Source organism: Ranitomeya variabilis, chromosome 6 (assembly GCF_051348905.1).
Source record: "Ranitomeya variabilis isolate aRanVar5 chromosome 6, aRanVar5.hap1, whole genome shotgun sequence".
NCBI classification, from domain to species: Eukaryota; Metazoa; Chordata; class Amphibia; order Anura; family Dendrobatidae; genus Ranitomeya; species Ranitomeya variabilis.
Window position 1 is genome coordinate 335,717,393 of NC_135237.1, and position 19,218 is coordinate 335,736,610.

General features: G+C 49.1%; 1 protein-coding gene across 1 annotated transcript in view; it reads left to right on the forward strand.

The window, feature by feature from the left end:
• The first annotated feature begins 431 nt into the window (after nt 1-431).
• LOC143783272 (uncharacterized) overlaps nt 432-19,218 on the forward strand; it is a 98,941-nt gene continuing 80,154 nt past the window's right edge. The window contains exons 1-2 of the mRNA XM_077271684.1: nt 432-506; nt 788-896. Of these exons, the coding sequence (XP_077127799.1) occupies nt 432-506; nt 788-896 (184 nt within the window). The remainder of the gene's footprint in view (nt 507-787; nt 897-19,218) is intronic.

The window sequence follows — 19,218 nt, forward strand, 5'->3', positions numbered from 1 at the left end:
TATAATTGCCTCCACAGCCAACCCCAGTATATAATGGTCCAAACAGCCAGCCACCAGTATATAATGGCCCCTACAACCAGCCCCAGTACATAATTACTCCTACATGTCAGCCCCCAGTATATAATAGCTCCCACATGCTAGCCCCCAGTATATAATGGCCCCCACATGCTAGCCCCCAGTATATAATGGCCCCCACAGCCAGCCCCAGTATATAATGGCCCCGACAACCAGCCCCCAGTACATAATGACTCCTACATGTCAGCCCCCAGTATATAATAGCTCCCACATGCCTGTCTTTTGAAGGCCCCATTCAATAGCAAACTAATATATGAAAAAACAAACAAACAAAAACTGAAATACACACCTATTCCAGGCTCCCTGGCCACCATTGCTTCCTCTCTCTGGCACAGCTGTGGGTGCTGGATGGCATGATGACATCACTGTATCGCGCCATTCGATGTCCCCCGCAAGTGACGCCTCCAACAGCAGAGCGCAGGCAGAGAGGGGTGAGCGATGTCAGTGACTGGTACTTCTCCCCGGTGTGCCTGCGCCCTGGCCTTCACTGAGCTGAATGCCTGCGGCCGGAGGAAGATGCTGAGTGACCAAAAGCATTAAGCCACGTCAGTTTTTTTTTGCTTTTTATTCCCACAGTGCACATCTCTTGGGTAGGCAGGCCGTAGTGCCCTAAGTGGGTGATTACCCTGCGTACCCCTCGTCCCTTCCCTAGCTATACATACCTGTATTTCTATTGTTGACTTTGTTTACATTTATTGTCCTTTTCTTCCAGAATATGTGTGGAAAGAGGAAACTTATCAGAATTTGTCTGCTTGTCGGTTCACTGCTTTCTACACAATTAATTCACTGTCATGGACAGGAGTATTCAGGACACCATTCAGGTAAATCTCAATTCATGGGGAAATTATCGAAAAGAGACATGCATAAAAGATATTTTATTATTTTTTTCCAATTTTTAATATCCCTTTTAAAAAATAATCCTTCAGTCTTGCAGTTTTAATACTGTCCAATGGGCCACATATTAGACTGGTGTTTCCTGTCCTGTAAAGATCACTTCTGAGTAGTCTTCTCATTATCATCACAGTCAGGATTACATTGTAAAGCTTCACCTATATGTGAATAATAGGCAATGCAGAATTCACAATAGTTGATGTTACAGCTCACCTCCTACCCCATCCTGCATAATGAACTACGTATGGATCACAGAATGTGCATAGAAAACTCTCCCATATAAGTCTGTCATCTTCAGTCAACAGTTTTCTGCATTTATGTCGCTGCTGTAAAGCATAACTCTTAACTGCTGTTAATAAAGTACAGCAGTTTCTCAAGGTAAGATGCCCATTTCTATAAACATCATATGTATCTCTGGTTCTGTAATGACCAGAGGTCCGAATAAGATCCAGTGAGTCACAAACCAAGACTAAGGCAGAAATCTCCAAACGGTATTTACTCAAAGGCAAAATAATAAAGGTAATATGGAGAATATTAAAGTAGATGCACCCCAAAGATACACCAGCTCAGCATCAGCTGAAATCACTGTGCCACTCCAAGGTCTCCTGAGAACTGTATGCTACAAAAGACTAGTAAGAAATTTACCTAACAAGGAAACTAAAACAGGAACAAGTGTAAATTGATTGTAATGTTATAAAGGGAGTCCCTGGAACGGCACACTGAGTATAACTTACACAACTCTAATATTAGATACACCTCTAAAGTAACAATTAAACACTCTGCGCAGGGATACCCGGGTATCTATGACTATTGGTACCGTATCCTGAGATAGATCTCCTCTCAGGTAAGAATCCGCACAGGCTGCAGCCCAGTCTATATCTTCAGCGCCAATAAGTTACAGCAAGCTCCTCTTGTCTGATCGGCGGATGCCGAGCCCAAACGCCGGGGACTTAGTTAGTGGCCTCACGATATTGTCTCTTCTTCTGTAGCTCCTAGGAATGCTTCCACGACAACCCGTCAGTCTCTGTATCAGCAATCGGTCAGACTTGTTTCTCCAATCAATGCACAGGGAATCACAGACTCTCAAACACGTAGTGGGTCTTTAGTCAAGTCTCAGTCTTTTTAGATAATGGATTAGCTCTTCTTCAGAATACGCTGGCAACGAAGTCTCTCAAAGGTTAACAAAAGATTGGCTCTTCTCCAGGGGAACGTTAGCAAGACTTAGGGTACCGTCACACATTGAAATTTCCATCGCTACGACCGTACGATCCGTGACGTTCCAGCGATATCGTTACGATATCGCAGTGTCTGACACGCAGCAGCGATCAGGGACCCTGCTGAGAATCGTACGTCGTAGCAGATCGTATGGAACTTTCTTTCGTCGCTTGATCACCCGCTGACATCGCTGGATCGTTGTGTGTGACAGCGATCCAGCGATGTCTTCGCTTGTAACCAGGGTAAACATCGGGTAACTAAGCGCAGGGCCGCGCTTAGTAACCCGATGTTTACCCTGGTTACAAGCGTAAACGTAAAAAAACAAACAGTACATACTCACCCGTCGGTGTCCTTCAGGTCCTTTGCCGTCCGCTTCCTGCTCTGAGTGCCGGCCGGAAAGTGAGAGCAGAGCGCAGCGGTGCTGTGATCTGCTCTCACTGTACGGCTGCACTCAGAGCAGGAAGCAGACGGCAAGGGACCTGAAGGACACCGACGGGTGAGTATGTACTGTTTGTTTTTTTACGTTTACGCTGGTAACCAGGGTAAACATCGGGTTACTAAGCGCGGCCCTGCACTTAGTTACCCGATGTTTACCCTGGTTACCCGGGGACTTCGGCATCGCTCCAGCGCCGTGATTGCAACGTGTGACCGCAGTCTACGACGCTGGAGCGATATTCATACAATCGCTGCGACGTCACGGATCGTGCCGTCGCAGCGATGAAAATTTCAATGTGTGACGGTACCCTAAGTCTCTCCACAGCTTCTTTTCTCTACACACTCGCAGTAAAGTCCACACACTGACTCCTTGCAATATCACCGCAGCTTCTGTCTTCTCTTCCCGCACTTTTTCTCTCACTTCCTTGTTTCATTTTTACACAGAAGACACCAGACCCCACCCACCAGCCCAGATTGTCTCCGGGATTCTGGCAGTATCAGAATTTGTCCCTTGCTGCAGCAGGCAGAAACCACAGGGTCCTAGTGCTCTCTCAGTGTGACTACAGTTCACCCTCTTACATGCCACCCCACTAGAGGTTGGCGTCCTCGACACACCTTCCCACTCAAATTCATCCTGAGCATATCGCTGAGGCGGTATTCCTGCCGTAGATCGTGTAGTTCTCCTGAGTCCTACATCAACAGGTGCAACCCTAGAGGGAGCTAAAGTCTCTTCCGTGATCGTGTTAGTGGGCGCAAGTGGAGTTGCCTCCTTCCGCGGCTCGATGTTCCGCGATACAGCGTCAGGACCAAGCAGTTGACCTGATGCGCTCTCCTCAACAGCATCCGCCACATTCTCAACATTCTCATCACACGAGGCAAGATTGGTCACAGGGGGCAAATAAGCAGGCGCAGGAATAAGCACACCATCAAACTCAAGATCATTCAGAGTTCCCGCCCCTTGGGACATGGCCTCTGGCTCTGGGGGAATAGGCGCCGAATCTTCAAACCAGCACCGTTGTAGCATGTTACGGTGCAAATTACGGGTTGGCCCCCCTGTCCCCACCGGTTCAACTTCGTACACTGGAATCTCAGGATTCACTTGTTTTTTTATCAGATACGGTATCGCCTCCCATCGGTCACTCAGCTTTCCTGACCGTCGCTTTGTCCTCACCAACACTCTGTCTCCCGGAGAGAACAATTCTGTTTGCACGGGTCGCGTGTCCCTATGAACCACCTGGCGAAGACGGTCGCCCACCACCTGATGCACCACCCTTAACCGTCGCCGATGTTCTCGTACCCACTCGGATGCAGTCCGGGGGGGAACGGAGGAGGGATCTGGCATGTTCAAATCCTCAATGTCTCGGCCAGGTCTACCAAACATCAACATGTGTGGCGAGTAACCAGTAGTACTGTGCACCCTGTTATTGTAAGCCCACATCAATTCGGGGAGATACTCAGGCCAGCATGTCTGTTGCTGACTCTCTAAGGACCGCAACATTTGCAACAAGGTCCGATTAAAACGCTCACATGCCCCGTTACCCTGAGGGTGGTAAGGCGTTGTTCTCGACTGCTCGATACCATAGAGCTGGTGCAACTCTTTCATCAGCGTCCCCTGAAAGCAGGCCCCTTGATCTGAATGTATTCTCTGCGGACACCCGAACACTTGGAAGAAATGTCGGCACACTGCCTCAGCCGCCGACTTGGCCGTCTGATCTCTTGTCGGCACCGCTACAGCATACTTGGTAAAGTGATCTGTCATCACCAGGCAATAGGAGTACCCTGACGTAGAGTACCCTATCAACACGTAGTCAATCATGAGTAGCTCCAGCGGAGCTGAAGTTTTAATAGATTGTGTGGGAGCCCGCTGCTCAGGGCTTTTGTTGAGCCCACAAATTCGGCACTGCCGACACGCGTCGGCCACCATCCCTCCCAACTCAGGGCAGTAGAGGACTCGCTGCAACCACTGGAGTGTCTTTTCACTTCCAAAATGGGCCCCCTTCTCATGCGCCTCACGAGCGACCACTGGACCCATCCCCACAGGGATTATCAGTTGGTACCGATGCTGCAGCTCCGATGGCAGGTACACCTTACGATACAAAAGACCTTGTTCCACACACAATTTATCCCATTGTCGAAGGAGTTTCATTCCTTCCATGGACAACTGAGCCTTGTCCTCTGCACTGGGCCAGGCCTTGTTTTGTACCCAACGGCGCACAAGTGCAACGTCCGGACACTCATCCTGGACTCTTATCCAATCTGAGGATGTTTTACCCAGGACACAGGGCATCCCGGTGGCCACCCCACTTGAGTGTACCACACTTTGGAAGATAGGTATCTGCCCCAAAACTGGAGTTTCAGTGTCCTCCAGTTGTTCGTCAACATCTTCCCCTGATGACCCAAGGGGCACTCTTGACAATGCATCTGCATTGCCGTTTTCTCGACCAGAACGAAATTTAATGCGGTAATTGAACTTGGCTAGTCTGGCGACCCACCGCTGCTCCAACGCCCCAAGTTTTGCATTCTCTAAGTGAGCTAGCGGGTTGTTATCTGTCATGACTAGCACCTCCGCTCCTGTTAGATACTCGGCGAAGCGTTCTGTCATTGCCCACACCAGGGCCAGCAATTCCAGCCGGAATGAGCTGTAGTTAGCCGGATTTCGCTCGGAGTCTCTTAAAGATCTGCTACCATAAGAAATCACTCGCTCTCGGCCGTCCTGCACCTGTGCTAGCACTGCCCCCAACCCATGAAGACTACCATCGGTATACAACAAAAAAGGGGTGTCAAACCGGGCGTAGGCCAGCAATGGGGCACTCGTTAGGGCGGTTTTCACTTCATCAAATGCCTTTTTCTGTAGGGGCCCCCATGGGATGGGGCGATTTCGAGGACCCAGCGCTGTCCCTCTCAAAAGTTCATTCAAGGGACTCACCACTTGTGAGAATTTAGGCACAAACCGCCGATAGTATCCTGCTAGACCCAGGAAGGCCCGCACTTCTCGCAAGTCACAAGGAGGTGGCCACTCTTGTACCGCCTTGATCTTACTGTCTAAAGGTAGTACCCCGTCCGGGGTCACCAGATGCCCCAAATATTCAATCTGGTTTCGTAACAGTTGACATTTTTTTGGCTTTATTTTCAGGCCGTAGCTCTTGAGCCGCCGGAGAACTTGACGCAGCTTCTCCAGATGATCTTCAAATGAGGTTCCGAACACCACAATGTCGTCTAGATATATCAAGACTGATTCAAAATTTAGATCGCCCAAGCAATGTTCCATCAGGCGTTGGAAGGTTCCCGGGGCGGTAGCGAGGCCAAAGGGCATCCGGTTGAACTCGAAAAGCCCCATTGGCAAGACAAACGCCGTCTTGGCCCGATCTTTTTCAGCCATTGGGACCTGCCAGTACCCGCTTGCCAAATCCAACGTTGAGAAATACTTGGCCCGACCCAGGGCCAACAGGGATTCTTCAATACGGGGTAAAGGATATGCGTCCCGTACGGTGTGGGCGTTCAATTTTCGATAGTCCACACAAAATCGGAGTGTCCCATCCTTCTTGCGGACCAAGACTACAGGAGCCGCCCAGGGACTCCGGCTCTCTCGGATCACTTGGTTGTCCAGCATACTGGCCACCATGCTCTTCACCTCTTGATAAAGCGCTGGAGGAATTTACCGATATCTTTCTCTAATGGGTGGAGTATCCCCCGTTGGAATCTCATGCTCAATCATCTGGGTACACCCGAAATCCTCTCCATGTCGGGAAAAGGTCTCTTGATGTTCCCACAAAACTCTCTCCAACTGCTCCAACTGCGCGGGAGTCAGCTTCTCCCGATCCACTCCCATCTGTTCCATGATCACATGACCATTCCATTCCTCCGTAGGAGGCTCAGCCCGGCCTACCTCGACCGCAAAGGTCCAGGATGACTGTTGGTCTGGTCGCAGTTCGAATCCGGCATTTTCCGGCACCTTTTCTGCCGGCACGAACAGTTCAGCCAGTATGGTTCCAGCAGGAATTGCAACAGCTTCATCTAAAACATTGATGTATCGGACCGGCACTCGTCCATTCTTCACAATCGCCAGAGACCGGGCCACATGTACCTTGGCGAATGAGGAACCCTCTCGGACGGGCTCAAGTAGCACTTCAAGCCCATTCAATCTCTGTGCAGCTCCCACAGGCAGCATTAAGAGTTCCTCTTGTCTTGGTCCCAGCAGGATTGGGGCCCTCGATGGCACTCGGACCCGGCCCACCCGGCCGCCTGGGACCGCACTTTTCAGCAAGTCGCAACTCAGCACTAGACGGTGTAGAATTCTCTGTGTGGGTCGGTGTCTTGTCGCACGGGCCCAGTATCGGGGTCCTTCACTGGCATACATCTGGTGATTCAAGTCTCGCAGCACGTTCATTCCAAGCGTCACTTCCATCCCTCTTCTAGGGGGGTGATCCACCAGTACTACCCCTTTCTGCCCCAGCTCTTGACCAAACATTTTTAGTTGCATCCACACGATTCCCTTGACTGACAGTTGACCATTATTTGCGGCGGTCAGTCGTATCACTCGGCCATCCTCTGGAATCACTAGTCGGCTGAAGTATCTCTCATATATTTCTAGTGGCATTATAGTACATTCGGATCCCGTGTCAACCAAGCACCTCATCTTCCGCCCTTCAAATTCTGCTTCTATCACTGGACTACATGCAAACAAATCTTGCTAATTCCGTCGAGGGCTTTGTGTGAGTGGGGCCGCTGCTGCTTGCCCTCTCATGGCAGCGGCCGGAAGTTTAAAGCTGGCGACGGAGTTTCTGGGGCTGCAAGCGTCCGGCAGTAACGAGAGATGTGTCCCTGGCGTCCACACTTCCAGCAGGTGATTGCTCCTCGTGGACGAGGGCTTGACTCATTCTGATAGGACGACCTGGCCGTCCGTGGGGTCACCGTTCCAGGGGGTGGGGCAGGAGGCCCCCGTGAGGGGGTAGAGGTGGGATCAACTGTCAGTTGAGACAATTTCAGCCTCAACTCCTTCACCTCAGCACGCAAAGCTTGTACCACGCTCACCAGCCCCTCTCCCCCTGACCCTGATGACCCACCTTCTTCCAGCTGGGCACTGTTCACTGACCCCTCGGGCACATGGGCAGATTTCTCTTCCCTTTCCACTGCAGCTCGGTAAATCTGCCAGAAGGATAATTCTGGTGCAGCCCGGGCCATTTCCAACAGTTTGTCCCGGAGAAGTCTATTAGCTAAACCGATGATGAATTGATCCCGGAGCAAGCGGTCTACCTCCCGGAACGCTCCCATGGCCCCCTGGTCTAGTCGCTGCATCTCATTCAGCGTCTCTTGCAAGATATTAGAGTACTGCATTAGGGACTCACACTCTCTCTGGGGGCGATTAAAGAATAGGGACCGAAGCTGGGCCACACGCGCTCGGCCCCCCAAACTCCCCTCTAACAGTTCCAAAATCTTTTCTAACGTATCCCTCTCTGATTCTGGGCGCACCATCACCATACGTCTAATATCGCCCTCCAGTGCATTTAATGCCAGCTCAGCGCGTAACGCGGGGGTCAAATTACACATGCGCAGAATACTCCGGATTCTCTCAGCCCAATCTTGCAACGCCATATTGCGCCCGTCGTATTTCGGCATGTGCTGAAGTAAAGCTCCTACAGGCACATACCCTCCCGAAATCGCCGCGGCTGCCAGGGGAACCCCAACCCCCGAGGAGGATGCGGATACAGCGGGGTCATTTCTACCCTCGCCCTCGTCCATGACAAACACTGGATCCTGCCGACTACGCCAAAAATGTAATGACCAGAGGTCCGAATAAGATCCAGTGAGTCACAAACCAAGACTAAGGCAGAAATCTCCAAACGGTATTTACTCAAAGGCAAAATAATAAAGGTAATATGGAGAATATTAAAGTAGATGCACCCCAAAGATACACCAGCTCAGCATCAGCTGAAATCACTGTGCCACTCCAAGGTCTCCTGAGAACTGTATGCTACAAAAGACTAGTAAGAAATTTACCTAACAAGGAAACTAAAACAGGAACAAGTGTAAATTGATTGTAATGTTATAAAGGGAGTCCCTGGAACGGCACACTGAGTATAACTTACACAACTCTAATATTAGATACACCTCTAAAGTAACAATTAAACACTCTGCGCAGGGATACCCGGGTATCTATGACTATTGGTACCGTATCCTGAGATAGATCTCCTCTCAGGTAAGAATCCGCACAGGCTGCAGCCCAGTCTATATCTTCAGCGCCAATAAGTTACAGCAAGCTCCTCTTGTCTGATCGGCGGATGCCGAGCCCAAACCCCGGGGACTTAGTTAGTGGCCTCACGATATTGTCTCTTCTTCTGTAGCTCCTAGGAATGCTTCCACGACAACCCGTCAGTCTCTGTATCAGCAATCGGTCAGACTTGTTTCTCCAATCAATGCACAGGGAATCACAGACTCTCAAACACGTAGTGGGTCTTTAGTCAAGTCTCAGTCTTTTTAGATAATGGATTAGCTCTTCTTCAGAATACGCTGGCAACGAAGTCTCTCAAAGGTTAACAAAAGATTGGCTCTTCTCCAGGGGAACGTTAGCAAGACTAAGTCTCTCCACAGCTTCTTTTCTCTACACACTCGCAGTAAAGTCCACACACTGACTCCTTGCAATATCACCGCAGCTTCTGTCTTCTCTTCCCGCACTTTTTCTCTCACTTCCTTGTTTCATTTTTACACAGAAGACACCAGACCCCACCCACCAGCCCAGATTGTCTCCGGGATTCTGGCAGTATCAGAATTTGTCCCTTGCTGCAGCAGGCAGAAACCACAGGGTCCTAGTGCTCTCTCAGTGTGACTACAGTTCACCCTCTTACATGCCACCCCACTAGAGGTTGGCGTCCTCGACACACCTTCCCACTCAAATTCATCCTGAGCATATCGCTGAGGCGGTATTCCTGCCGTAGATCGTGTAGTTCTCCTGAGTCCTACATCAACAGGTGCAACCCTAGAGGGAGCTAAAGTCTCTTCCGTGATCGTGTTAGTGGGCGCAAGTGGAGTTGCCTCCTTCCGCGGCTCGATGTTCCGCGATACAGCGTCAGGACCAAGCAGTTGACCTGATGCGCTCTCCTCAACAGCATCCGCCACATTCTCAACATTCTCATCACACGAGGCAAGATTGGTCACAGGGGGCAAATAAGCAGGCGCAGGAATAAGCACACCATCAAACTCAAGATCATTCAGAGTTCCCGCCCCTTGGGACATGGCCTCTGGCTCTGGGGGAATAGGCGCCGAATCTTCAAACCAGCACCGTTGTAGCATGTTACGGTGCAAATTACGGGTTGGCCCCCCTGTCCCCACCGGTTCAACTTCGTACACTGGAATCTCAGGATTCACTTGTTTTTTTATCAGATACGGTATCACCTCCCATCGGTCACTCAGCTTTCCTGACCGTCGCTTTGTCCTCACCAACACTCTGTCTCCCGGAGAGAACAATTCTGTTTGCACGGGTCGCGTGTCCCTATGAACCACCTGGCGAAGACGGTCGCCCACCACCTGATGCACCACCCTTAACCGTCGCCGATGTTCTCGTACCCACTCGGATGCAGTCCGGGGGGGAACGGAGGAGGAATCTGGCATGTTCAAATCCTCAATGTCTCGGCCAGGTCTACCAAACATCAACATGTGTGGCGAGTAACCAGTAGTACTGTGCACCCTGTTATTGTAAGCCCACATCAATTCGGGGAGATACTCAGGCCAGCATGTCTGTTGCTGACTCTCTAAGGACCGCAACATTTGCAACAAGGTCCGATTAAAACGCTCACATGCCCCGTTACCCTGAGGGTGGTAAGGCGTTGTTCTCGACTGCTCGATACCATAGAGCTGGTGCAACTCTTTCATCAGCGTCCCCTGAAAGCAGGCCCCTTGATCTGAATGTATTCTCTGCGGACACCCGAACACTTGGAAGAAATGTCGGCACACTGCCTCAGCCGCCGACTTGGCCGTCTGATCTCTTGTCGGCACCGCTACAGCATACTTGGTAAAGTGATCTGTCATCACCAGGCAATAGGAGTACCCTGACGTAGAGTACCCTATCAACACGTAGTCAATCATGAGTAGCTCCAGCGGAGCTGAAGTTTTAATAGATTGTGTGGGAGCCCGCTGCTCAGGGCTTTTGTTGAGCCCACAAATTCGGCACTGCCGACACGCGTCGGCCACCATCCCTCCCAACTCAGGGCAGTAGAGGACTCGCTGCAACCACTGGAGTGTCTTTTCACTTCCAAAATGGGCCCCCTTCTCATGCGCCTCACGAGCGACCACTGGACCCATCCCCACAGGGATTATCAGTTGGTACCGATGCTGCAGCTCCGATGGCAGGTACACCTTACGATACAAAAGACCTTGTTCCACACACAATTTATCCCATTGTCGAAGGAGTTTCATTCCTTCCATGGACAACTGAGCCTTGTCCTCTGCACTGGGCCAGGCCTTGTTTTGTACCCAACGGCGCACAAGTGCAACGTCCGGACACTCATCCTGGACTCTTATCCAATCTGAGGATGTTTTACCCAGGACACAGGGCATCCCGGTGGCCACCCCACTTGAGTGTACCACACTTTGGAAGATAGGTATCTGCCCCAAAACTGGAGTTTCAGTGTCCTCCAGTTGTTCGTCAACATCTTCCCCTGATGACCCAAGGGGCACTCTTGACAATGCATCTGCATTGCCGTTTTCTCGACCAGAACGAAATTTAATGCGGTAATTGAACTTGGCTAGTCTGGCGACCCACCGCTGCTCCAACGCCCCAAGTTTTGCATTCTCTAAGTGAGCTAGCGGGTTGTTATCTGTCATGACTAGCACCTCCGCTCCTGTTAGATACTCGGCGAAGCGTTCTGTCATTGCCCACACCAGGGCCAGCAATTCCAGCCGGAATGAGCTGTAGTTAGCCGGATTTCGCTCGGAGTCTCTTAAAGATCTGCTACCATAAGAAATCACTCGCTCTAGGCCGTCCTGCACCTGTGCTAGCACTGCCCCCAACCCATGAAGACTACCATCGGTATACAACAAAAAAGGGGTGTCAAACCGGGCGTAGGCCAGCAATGGGGCACTCGTTAGGGCGGTTTTCACTTCATCAAATGCCTTTTTCTGTAGGGGCCCCCATGGGATGGGGCGATTTCGAGGACCCAGCGCTGTCCCTCTCAAAAGTTCATTCAAGGGACTCACCACTTGTGAGAATTTAGGCACAAACCGCCGATAGTATCCTGCTAGACCCAGGAAGGCCCGCACTTCTCGCAAGTCACAAGGAGGTGGCCACTCTTGTACCGCCTTGATCTTACTGTCTAAAGGTAGTACCCCGTCCGGGGTCACCAGATGCCCCAAATATTCAATCTGGTTTCGTAACAGTTGACATTTTTTTGGCTTTATTTTCAGGCCGTAGCTCTTGAGCCGCCGGAGAACTTGACGCAGCTTCTCCAGATGATCTTCAAATGAGGTTCCGAACACCACAATGTCGTCTAGATATATCAAGACTGATTCAAAATTTAGATCGCCCAAGCAATGTTCCATCAGGCGTTGGAAGGTTCCCGGGGCGGTAGCGAGGCCAAAGGGCATCCGGTTGAACTCGAAAAGCCCCATTGGCAAGACAAACGCCGTCTTGGCCCGATCTTTTTCAGCCATTGGGACCTGCCAGTACCCGCTTGCCAAATCCAACGTTGAGAAATACTTGGCCCGACCCAGGGCCGACAGGGATTCTTCAATACGGGGTAAAGGATATGCGTCCCGTACGGTGTGGGCGTTCAATTTTCGATAGTCCACACAAAATCGGAGTGTCCCATCCTTCTTGCGGACCAAGACTACAGGAGCCGCCCAGGAACTCCGGCTCTCTCGGATCACTTGGTTGTCCAGCATACTGGCCACCATGCTCTTCACCTCTTGATAAAGCGCTGGAGGAATTTGCCGATATCTTTCTCTAATGGGTGGAGTATCCCCCGTTGGAATCTCATGCTCAATCATCTGGGTACACCTGAAATCCTCTCCATGTCGGGAAAAGGTCTCTTGATGTTCCCACAAAACTCTCTCCAACTGCTCCAACTGCGCGGGAGTCAGCTTCTCCCGATCCACTCCCATCTGTTCCATGATCACATGACCATTCCATTCCTCCGTAGGAGGCTCAGCCCGGCCTACCTCGACCGCAAAGGTCCAGGATGACTGTTGGTCTGGTCGCAGTTCGAATCCGGCATTTTCCGGCACCTTTTCTGCCGGCACGAACAGTTCAGCCAGTATGGTTCCAGCAGGAATTGCAACAGCTTCATCTAAAACATTGATGCATCGGACCGGCACTCGTCCATTCTTCACAATCGCCAGAGACCGGGCCACATGTACCTTGGCGAATGAGGAACCCTCTCGGACGGGCTCAAGTAGCACTTCAAGCCCATTCAATCTCTGTGCAGCTCCCACAGGCAGCATTAAGAGTTCCTCTTGTCTTGGTCCCAGCAGGATTGGGGCCCTCGATGGCACTCGGACCCGGCCCACCCGGCCGCCTGGGACCGCACTTTTCAGCAAGTCGCAACTCAGCACTAGACGGTGTAGAATTCTCTGTGTGGGCGCGGTGTCTTGTCGCACGGGCCCAGTATCGGGGTCCTTCACTGGCATACATCTGGTGATTCAAGTCTCGCAGCACGTTCATTCCGAGCGTCACTTCCATCCCTCTTCTAGGGGGGTGATCCACCAGTACTACCCCTTTCTGCCCCAGCTCTTGACCAAACATTTTTAGTTGCATCCACACGATTCCCTTGACTGACAGTTGACCATTATTTGCGGCGGTCAGTCGTATCACTCGGCCATCCTCTGGAATCACTAGTCGACTGAAGTATCTCTCATATATTTCTAGTGGCATTATAGTACATTCGGATCCCGTGTCAACCAAGCACCTCATCTTCCGCCCTTCAAATTCTGCTTCTATCACTGGACTACATGCAAACAAATCTTGCTAATTCCGTCGAGGGCTTTGTGTGAGTGGGGCCGCTGCTGCTTGCCCTCTCATGGCAGCGGCCGGAAGTTTAAAGCTGGCGACGGAGTTTCTGGGGCTGCAAGCGTCCGGCAGTAACGAGAGATGTGTCCCTGGCGTCCACACTTCCAGCAGGTGATTGCTCCTCGTGGACGAGGGCTTGACTCATTCTGATAGGACGACCTGGCCGTCCGTGGGGTCACCGTTCCAGGGGGGTGGGGCAGGAGGCCCCCGTGAGGGGGTAGAGGTGGGATCAACTGTCAGTTGAGACAATTTCAGCCTCAACTCCTTCACCTCAGCACGCAAAGCTTGTACCACGCTCACCAGCCCCTCTCCCCCTGACCCTGATGACCCACCTTCTTCCAGCTGGGCACTGTTCACTGACCCCTCGGGCACATGGGCAGATTTCTCTTCCCTTTCCACTGCAGCTCGGTAAATCTGCCAGAAGGATAATTCTGGTGCAGCCCGGGCCATTTCCAACAGTTTGTCCCGGAGAAGTCTATTAGCTAAACCGATGATGAATTGATCCCGGAGCAAGCGGTCTACCTCCCGGAACGCTCCCATGGCCCCCTGGTCTAGTCGCTGCATCTCATTCAGCGTCTCTTGCAAGATATTAGAGTACTGCATTAGGGACTCACACTCTCTCTGGGGGCGATTAAAGAATAGGGACCGAAGCTGGGCCACACGCGCTCGGCCCCCCAAACTCCCCTCTAACAGTTCCAAAATCTTTTCTAACGTATCCCTCTCTGATTCTGGGCGCACCATCACCATACGTCTAATATCGCCCTCCAGTGCATTTAATGCCAGCTCAGCGCGTAACGCGGGGGTCAAATTACACATGCGCAGAATACTCCGGATTCTCTCAGCCCAATCTTGCAACGCCATATTGCGCCCGTCGTATTTCGGCATGTGCTGAAGTAAAGCTCCTACAGGCACATACCCTCCCGAAATCGCCGCGGCTGCCAGGGGAACCCCAACCCCCGAGGAGGATGCGGATACAGCGGGGTCATTTCTACCCTCGCCTTCGTCCATGACAAACACTGGATCCTGCCGACTACGCCAAAAATGTAATGACCAGAGGTCCGAATAAGATCCAGTGAGTCACAAACCAAGACTAAGGCAGAAATCTCCAAACGGTATTTACTCAAAGGCAAAATAATAAAGGTAATATGGAGAATATTAAAGTAGATGCACCCCAAAGATACACCAGCTCAGCATCAGCTGAAATCACTGTGCCACTCCAAGGTCTCCTGAGAACTGTATGCTACAAAAGACTAGTAAGAAATTTACCTAACAAGGAAACTAAAACAGGAACAAGTGTAAATTGATTGTAATGTTATAAAGGGAGTCCCTGGAACGGCACACTGAGTATAACTTACACAACTCTAATATTAGATACACCTCTAAAGTAACAATTAAACACTCTGCGCAGGGATACCCGGGTATCTATGACTATTGGTACCGTATCCTGAGATAGATCTCCTCTCAGGTAAGAATCCGCACAGGCTGCAGCCCAGTCTATATCTTCAGCGCCAATAAGTTACAGCAAGCTCCTCTTGTCTGATCGGCGGATGCCGAGCCCAAACGCCGGGGACTTAGTTAGTGGCCTCACGATATTGTCTCTTCTTCTGTAGCTCCTAGGAATGCTTCCACGACAACCCGTCAGTCTCTGTATCAGCAATCGGTCAGACTTGTTTCTCCAATCAATGCACAGGGAATCACAGACTCTCAAACACGTAGTGGGTCTTTAGTCAAGTCTCAGTCTTTTTAGATAATGGATTAGCTCTTCTTCAGAATACGCTGGCAACGAAGTCTCTCAAAGGTTAACAAAAGATTGGCTCTTCTCCAGGGGAACGTTAGCAAGACTAAGTCTCTCCACAGCTTCTTTTCTCTACACACTCGCAGTAAAGTCCACACACTGACTCCTTGCAATATCACCGCAGCTTCTGTCTTCTCTTCCCGCACTTTTTCTCTCACTTCCTTGTTTCATTTTTACACAGAAGACACCAGACCCCACCCACCAGCCCAGATTGTCTCCGGGATTCTGGCAGTATCAGAATTTGTCCCTTGCTGCAGCAGGCAGAAACCACAGGGTCCTAGTGCTCTCTCAGTGTGACTACAGTTCACCCTCTTACAGTTCCACAATTGATCCTTCCTGTACTGCAAATTAAATTTGCCGTCACATACCAAACCTATGGCATCATTCAGTGTCTACACAAACCATCGGTAGGTGTCTGCATGACAATGGGCCACAAGCCATACGTGTTGCTACAAGTGGTCCATTGACCTCACACCACCACTGTCAAAGGCTATTTAGATTTAGAGCAAAATGGCAATGGAGGCTGAAATGGAGGTTTATCCTTTACAGTGATTAGTACCGTTTTAACATGGATGCACTGATAGTGGGAGATTTGTCTGGAGACCATCTTGGAAACACCATGAAGAGGTACTTACAAGAAAATGTCACATCAGTCCTTCTGCCAGGATTATGATGTGGATTGCAATAATATGTAGTAGTTGGGCTCCTCTAGCCTTCATTCCACAATTAACTCCCTGTTAGAATGTTTTGGTCGTGAAACCAGGACCATGACCATTTCTTCAAAATCTCCCAGGAGCTTTCAACACAACAACACTAAACCACATGTTGCTTATACTACTGGGAGCAGCCTGCATGGCCCAAACGTGCTAGTGTAGCCTGCAGCATCTTCAAGCTTATCTTCCATCAAGCACATCTGGGACACCATTGAAAAGGGAGCTTGATGATCTGCATGCCCAAGTGCATTCAACATGGCAGAACATTCCACAGGCAATGATTAAAAATCTTTTCTAAGGTGTGCACGTGAATGTATTTCTTACATGTGACACTCAAAAGATCAAGAAGTTTTGAAAATGTTGTTTCCATTTTTTTCATCACTTGCATGTTATTATGTCTATCAATCCTGACATTTCCATCATTCCATGACTTTTCATTTTTGGGTTGCAACTTAAGTGTTGTGAAGTGTTTTTTAATCTTTCGGCATAGTTCTAATTACTACTATAGTAATCAAGATGCTGACATTAAAAGTAAATGACATATCTAGTGGGGGTGAGGAGTTGGACTAACCTTTTAACGTTTCCCTGACAGGTAATTTCCAAAAAACTGAACTGATTATTCTGATTACGATGACAAGAAACATATTGAATTGTTGATTTGTTTTTCTAGAACTGATTACTGTTAATCATTCACATAAATATAAACAGTTTGTAATGCTGTCGTCTCAAAACTCTGGAGAAACAGCAATTTTGGTAATTTATATTGGACAGAGACTACCATTTAACGTTATGGCTGCAGACTTGCCTTGAATTATCCTGTATATTTTACTTGATGATTATGATGATGATGATATTTACGACTATTAGTTCCACATTCACTATAGTATGTGTATGGTAATGTGTAATTTCACAAGTCCACTATGACGTCAGTAACCCCCTGACTGATTCTCTTTGATGACACTTCGCTGGTCGACATCATTACTATCAATGATTCTGCCCATGACATGAAATCTGACATCTGACATACGGGAAATTTAGCAATGTGAAAAGCGTTTACCCTAATTATAGCAATCACAGTTTGTTGAAAGTGAAAATAATGATGTCCGTGTCACTAAATTTGGCTGACAAAATGCAATGATGAATGAAAGCTATTTCATCGCATGCAGCTATGCGAAAAGTAGGGAAACCTCATGTTAAGCCTTTTTTAACAGATATAGAAATATCAATATTTCACCTTCACTTAACCAATATGGAAAGATAAAGTTGATGTATTTGTATAAAAAAAACTTTCAGAAATTGACTTTTGGAATATCTTATTACACCATAAATTCACCAATCTTCCAGTTGCTCCTGTGGAAAAAGAAAGTATCTCATTAGTTGTAATCCACTGTAATGTCCTCCATGACATAACCTCTACCAGGCATCTCACTATTTTATCCTCTTTTTTACAATAAGATAGCTTTTTTCCGTTCATCCATAAAGATATTTTATTTTTTTGTTTGCACCCTCCATTTTATACCCCCATAATATCTTCCTGTAGCTCTTGACAATTACTTTTTCGATCTTTCCTTTACTCTGAGGTTCTTTGATGAATGTACTAGTCATTGTCATGTCAAGTCCACTTTCAGCTTATCTACTGTCTTCTGATACATGGTCTTGTATCTTCCTGAAGCACCTTTGAGGCTACTATTCATAGTATCTTGGATGCTATGCTTCCCAGACTGTGAAGCAACAAAGTAGCTCTACAACATAACACGTCCAGCACCATGTTTTACACTTGTGATCTAGTTCTAGCTGTAAACTGCTGTCTTTGTTTTTTGCCAAATTTATTTTCTGGTCCCCTGGCCAAATAACTTTGTTATCTTTACTCCTGATGGGGCAGAGCTGCCTTTAAATGATTGACACATTGTCTGAGCATGCAAGCTTAGATCAGTCTTCCCGGACCCTGTTGAAGCTTTGGGCTCTTCAACTGACAAGCACTGCAATGTGCTTGTTATTAGAAAGCACATCGCAAAACTTGCCTATGGAAGGGTACGGCATCTGTGCTCCAAAACATGGGCAAGGCCAAATGATAAACTTCACTGTCCTCTGCAATGATCCTGCCAAAGCTTTGGATTGCCAGCCCCTACAGTTGACAAGTGCTGCAGTCAGCTTGCCATTAGAAAGCACATCACCGCACTTGTGAATTGAAGGGTCTGGCATTTGCCCTCCAAAGCATTTAAAGGTTCAGTGTAGAGGACAGTGAAGTCTGCTTTTTGGTTCACCTGGTGAGGTGGATTCTCTAAGCCTCAGGTCCAGGTGAGTACATGGCCCCCAAGTATTGATGGAGCAAGCAGGAAGACATGTGGGCAGTGAGGACTTGTCACACACAGGAATCTCAGGAGCAGCAGGGCAGATGAAGTGGAACCCAGCAGGGATTAAACACAAACACAAAAATCACAGATGATGGAGCACACTAAACATTTGAATAGAGTCAAGGTGTGTGTCTTAACGGGCCTTAAATAGGTCTAGGAAGATTATAGAATTGTTCCACGTTTGACAACTTGCAAAACCTGACATGAAGCACAATAGAGGGCAGTGGACCCAGTGGAAGGAAGCGGAGTCCGGGATACCTGGGACAAGTGTGTAACAACTGTCATTTCAATCCCAAGACACAGGTTAATGGATCCTAAGGGAGATTATGTCACTGATCCACATTTTTTAACTGGCAAAACCCAACGTGGAGCAGATAAAAGGGCGGCAATCCCATGGGAAGGGGTGTGTAACATCTGTCATCTGAGCTTGCAATGCATGGTGCAGACTGACCCTGACAATGCTTTAGAGCACGAGTGCTGAATCCTTCATTTGACAAGTACTATGATGTGCTTTCTAATGACAAGCACATTGCAGCACTTGTTGGTTGAAGAGGTTCGCGCCCCAAAGCATTGGCAGGATCATCCCTGCAGACTGATTTGAGCTTGCATGCTCAGTCACCGCATTCATCATTTAGAGGCAGCTACATCAGGAGCAGAGTGACATACTCTTTTCATTCTGTCTGAATCCTGTGCCAAGAGAAGGGGTGGATCGGACATAACAGAGGAGGAAGCAGTGCCTGCATG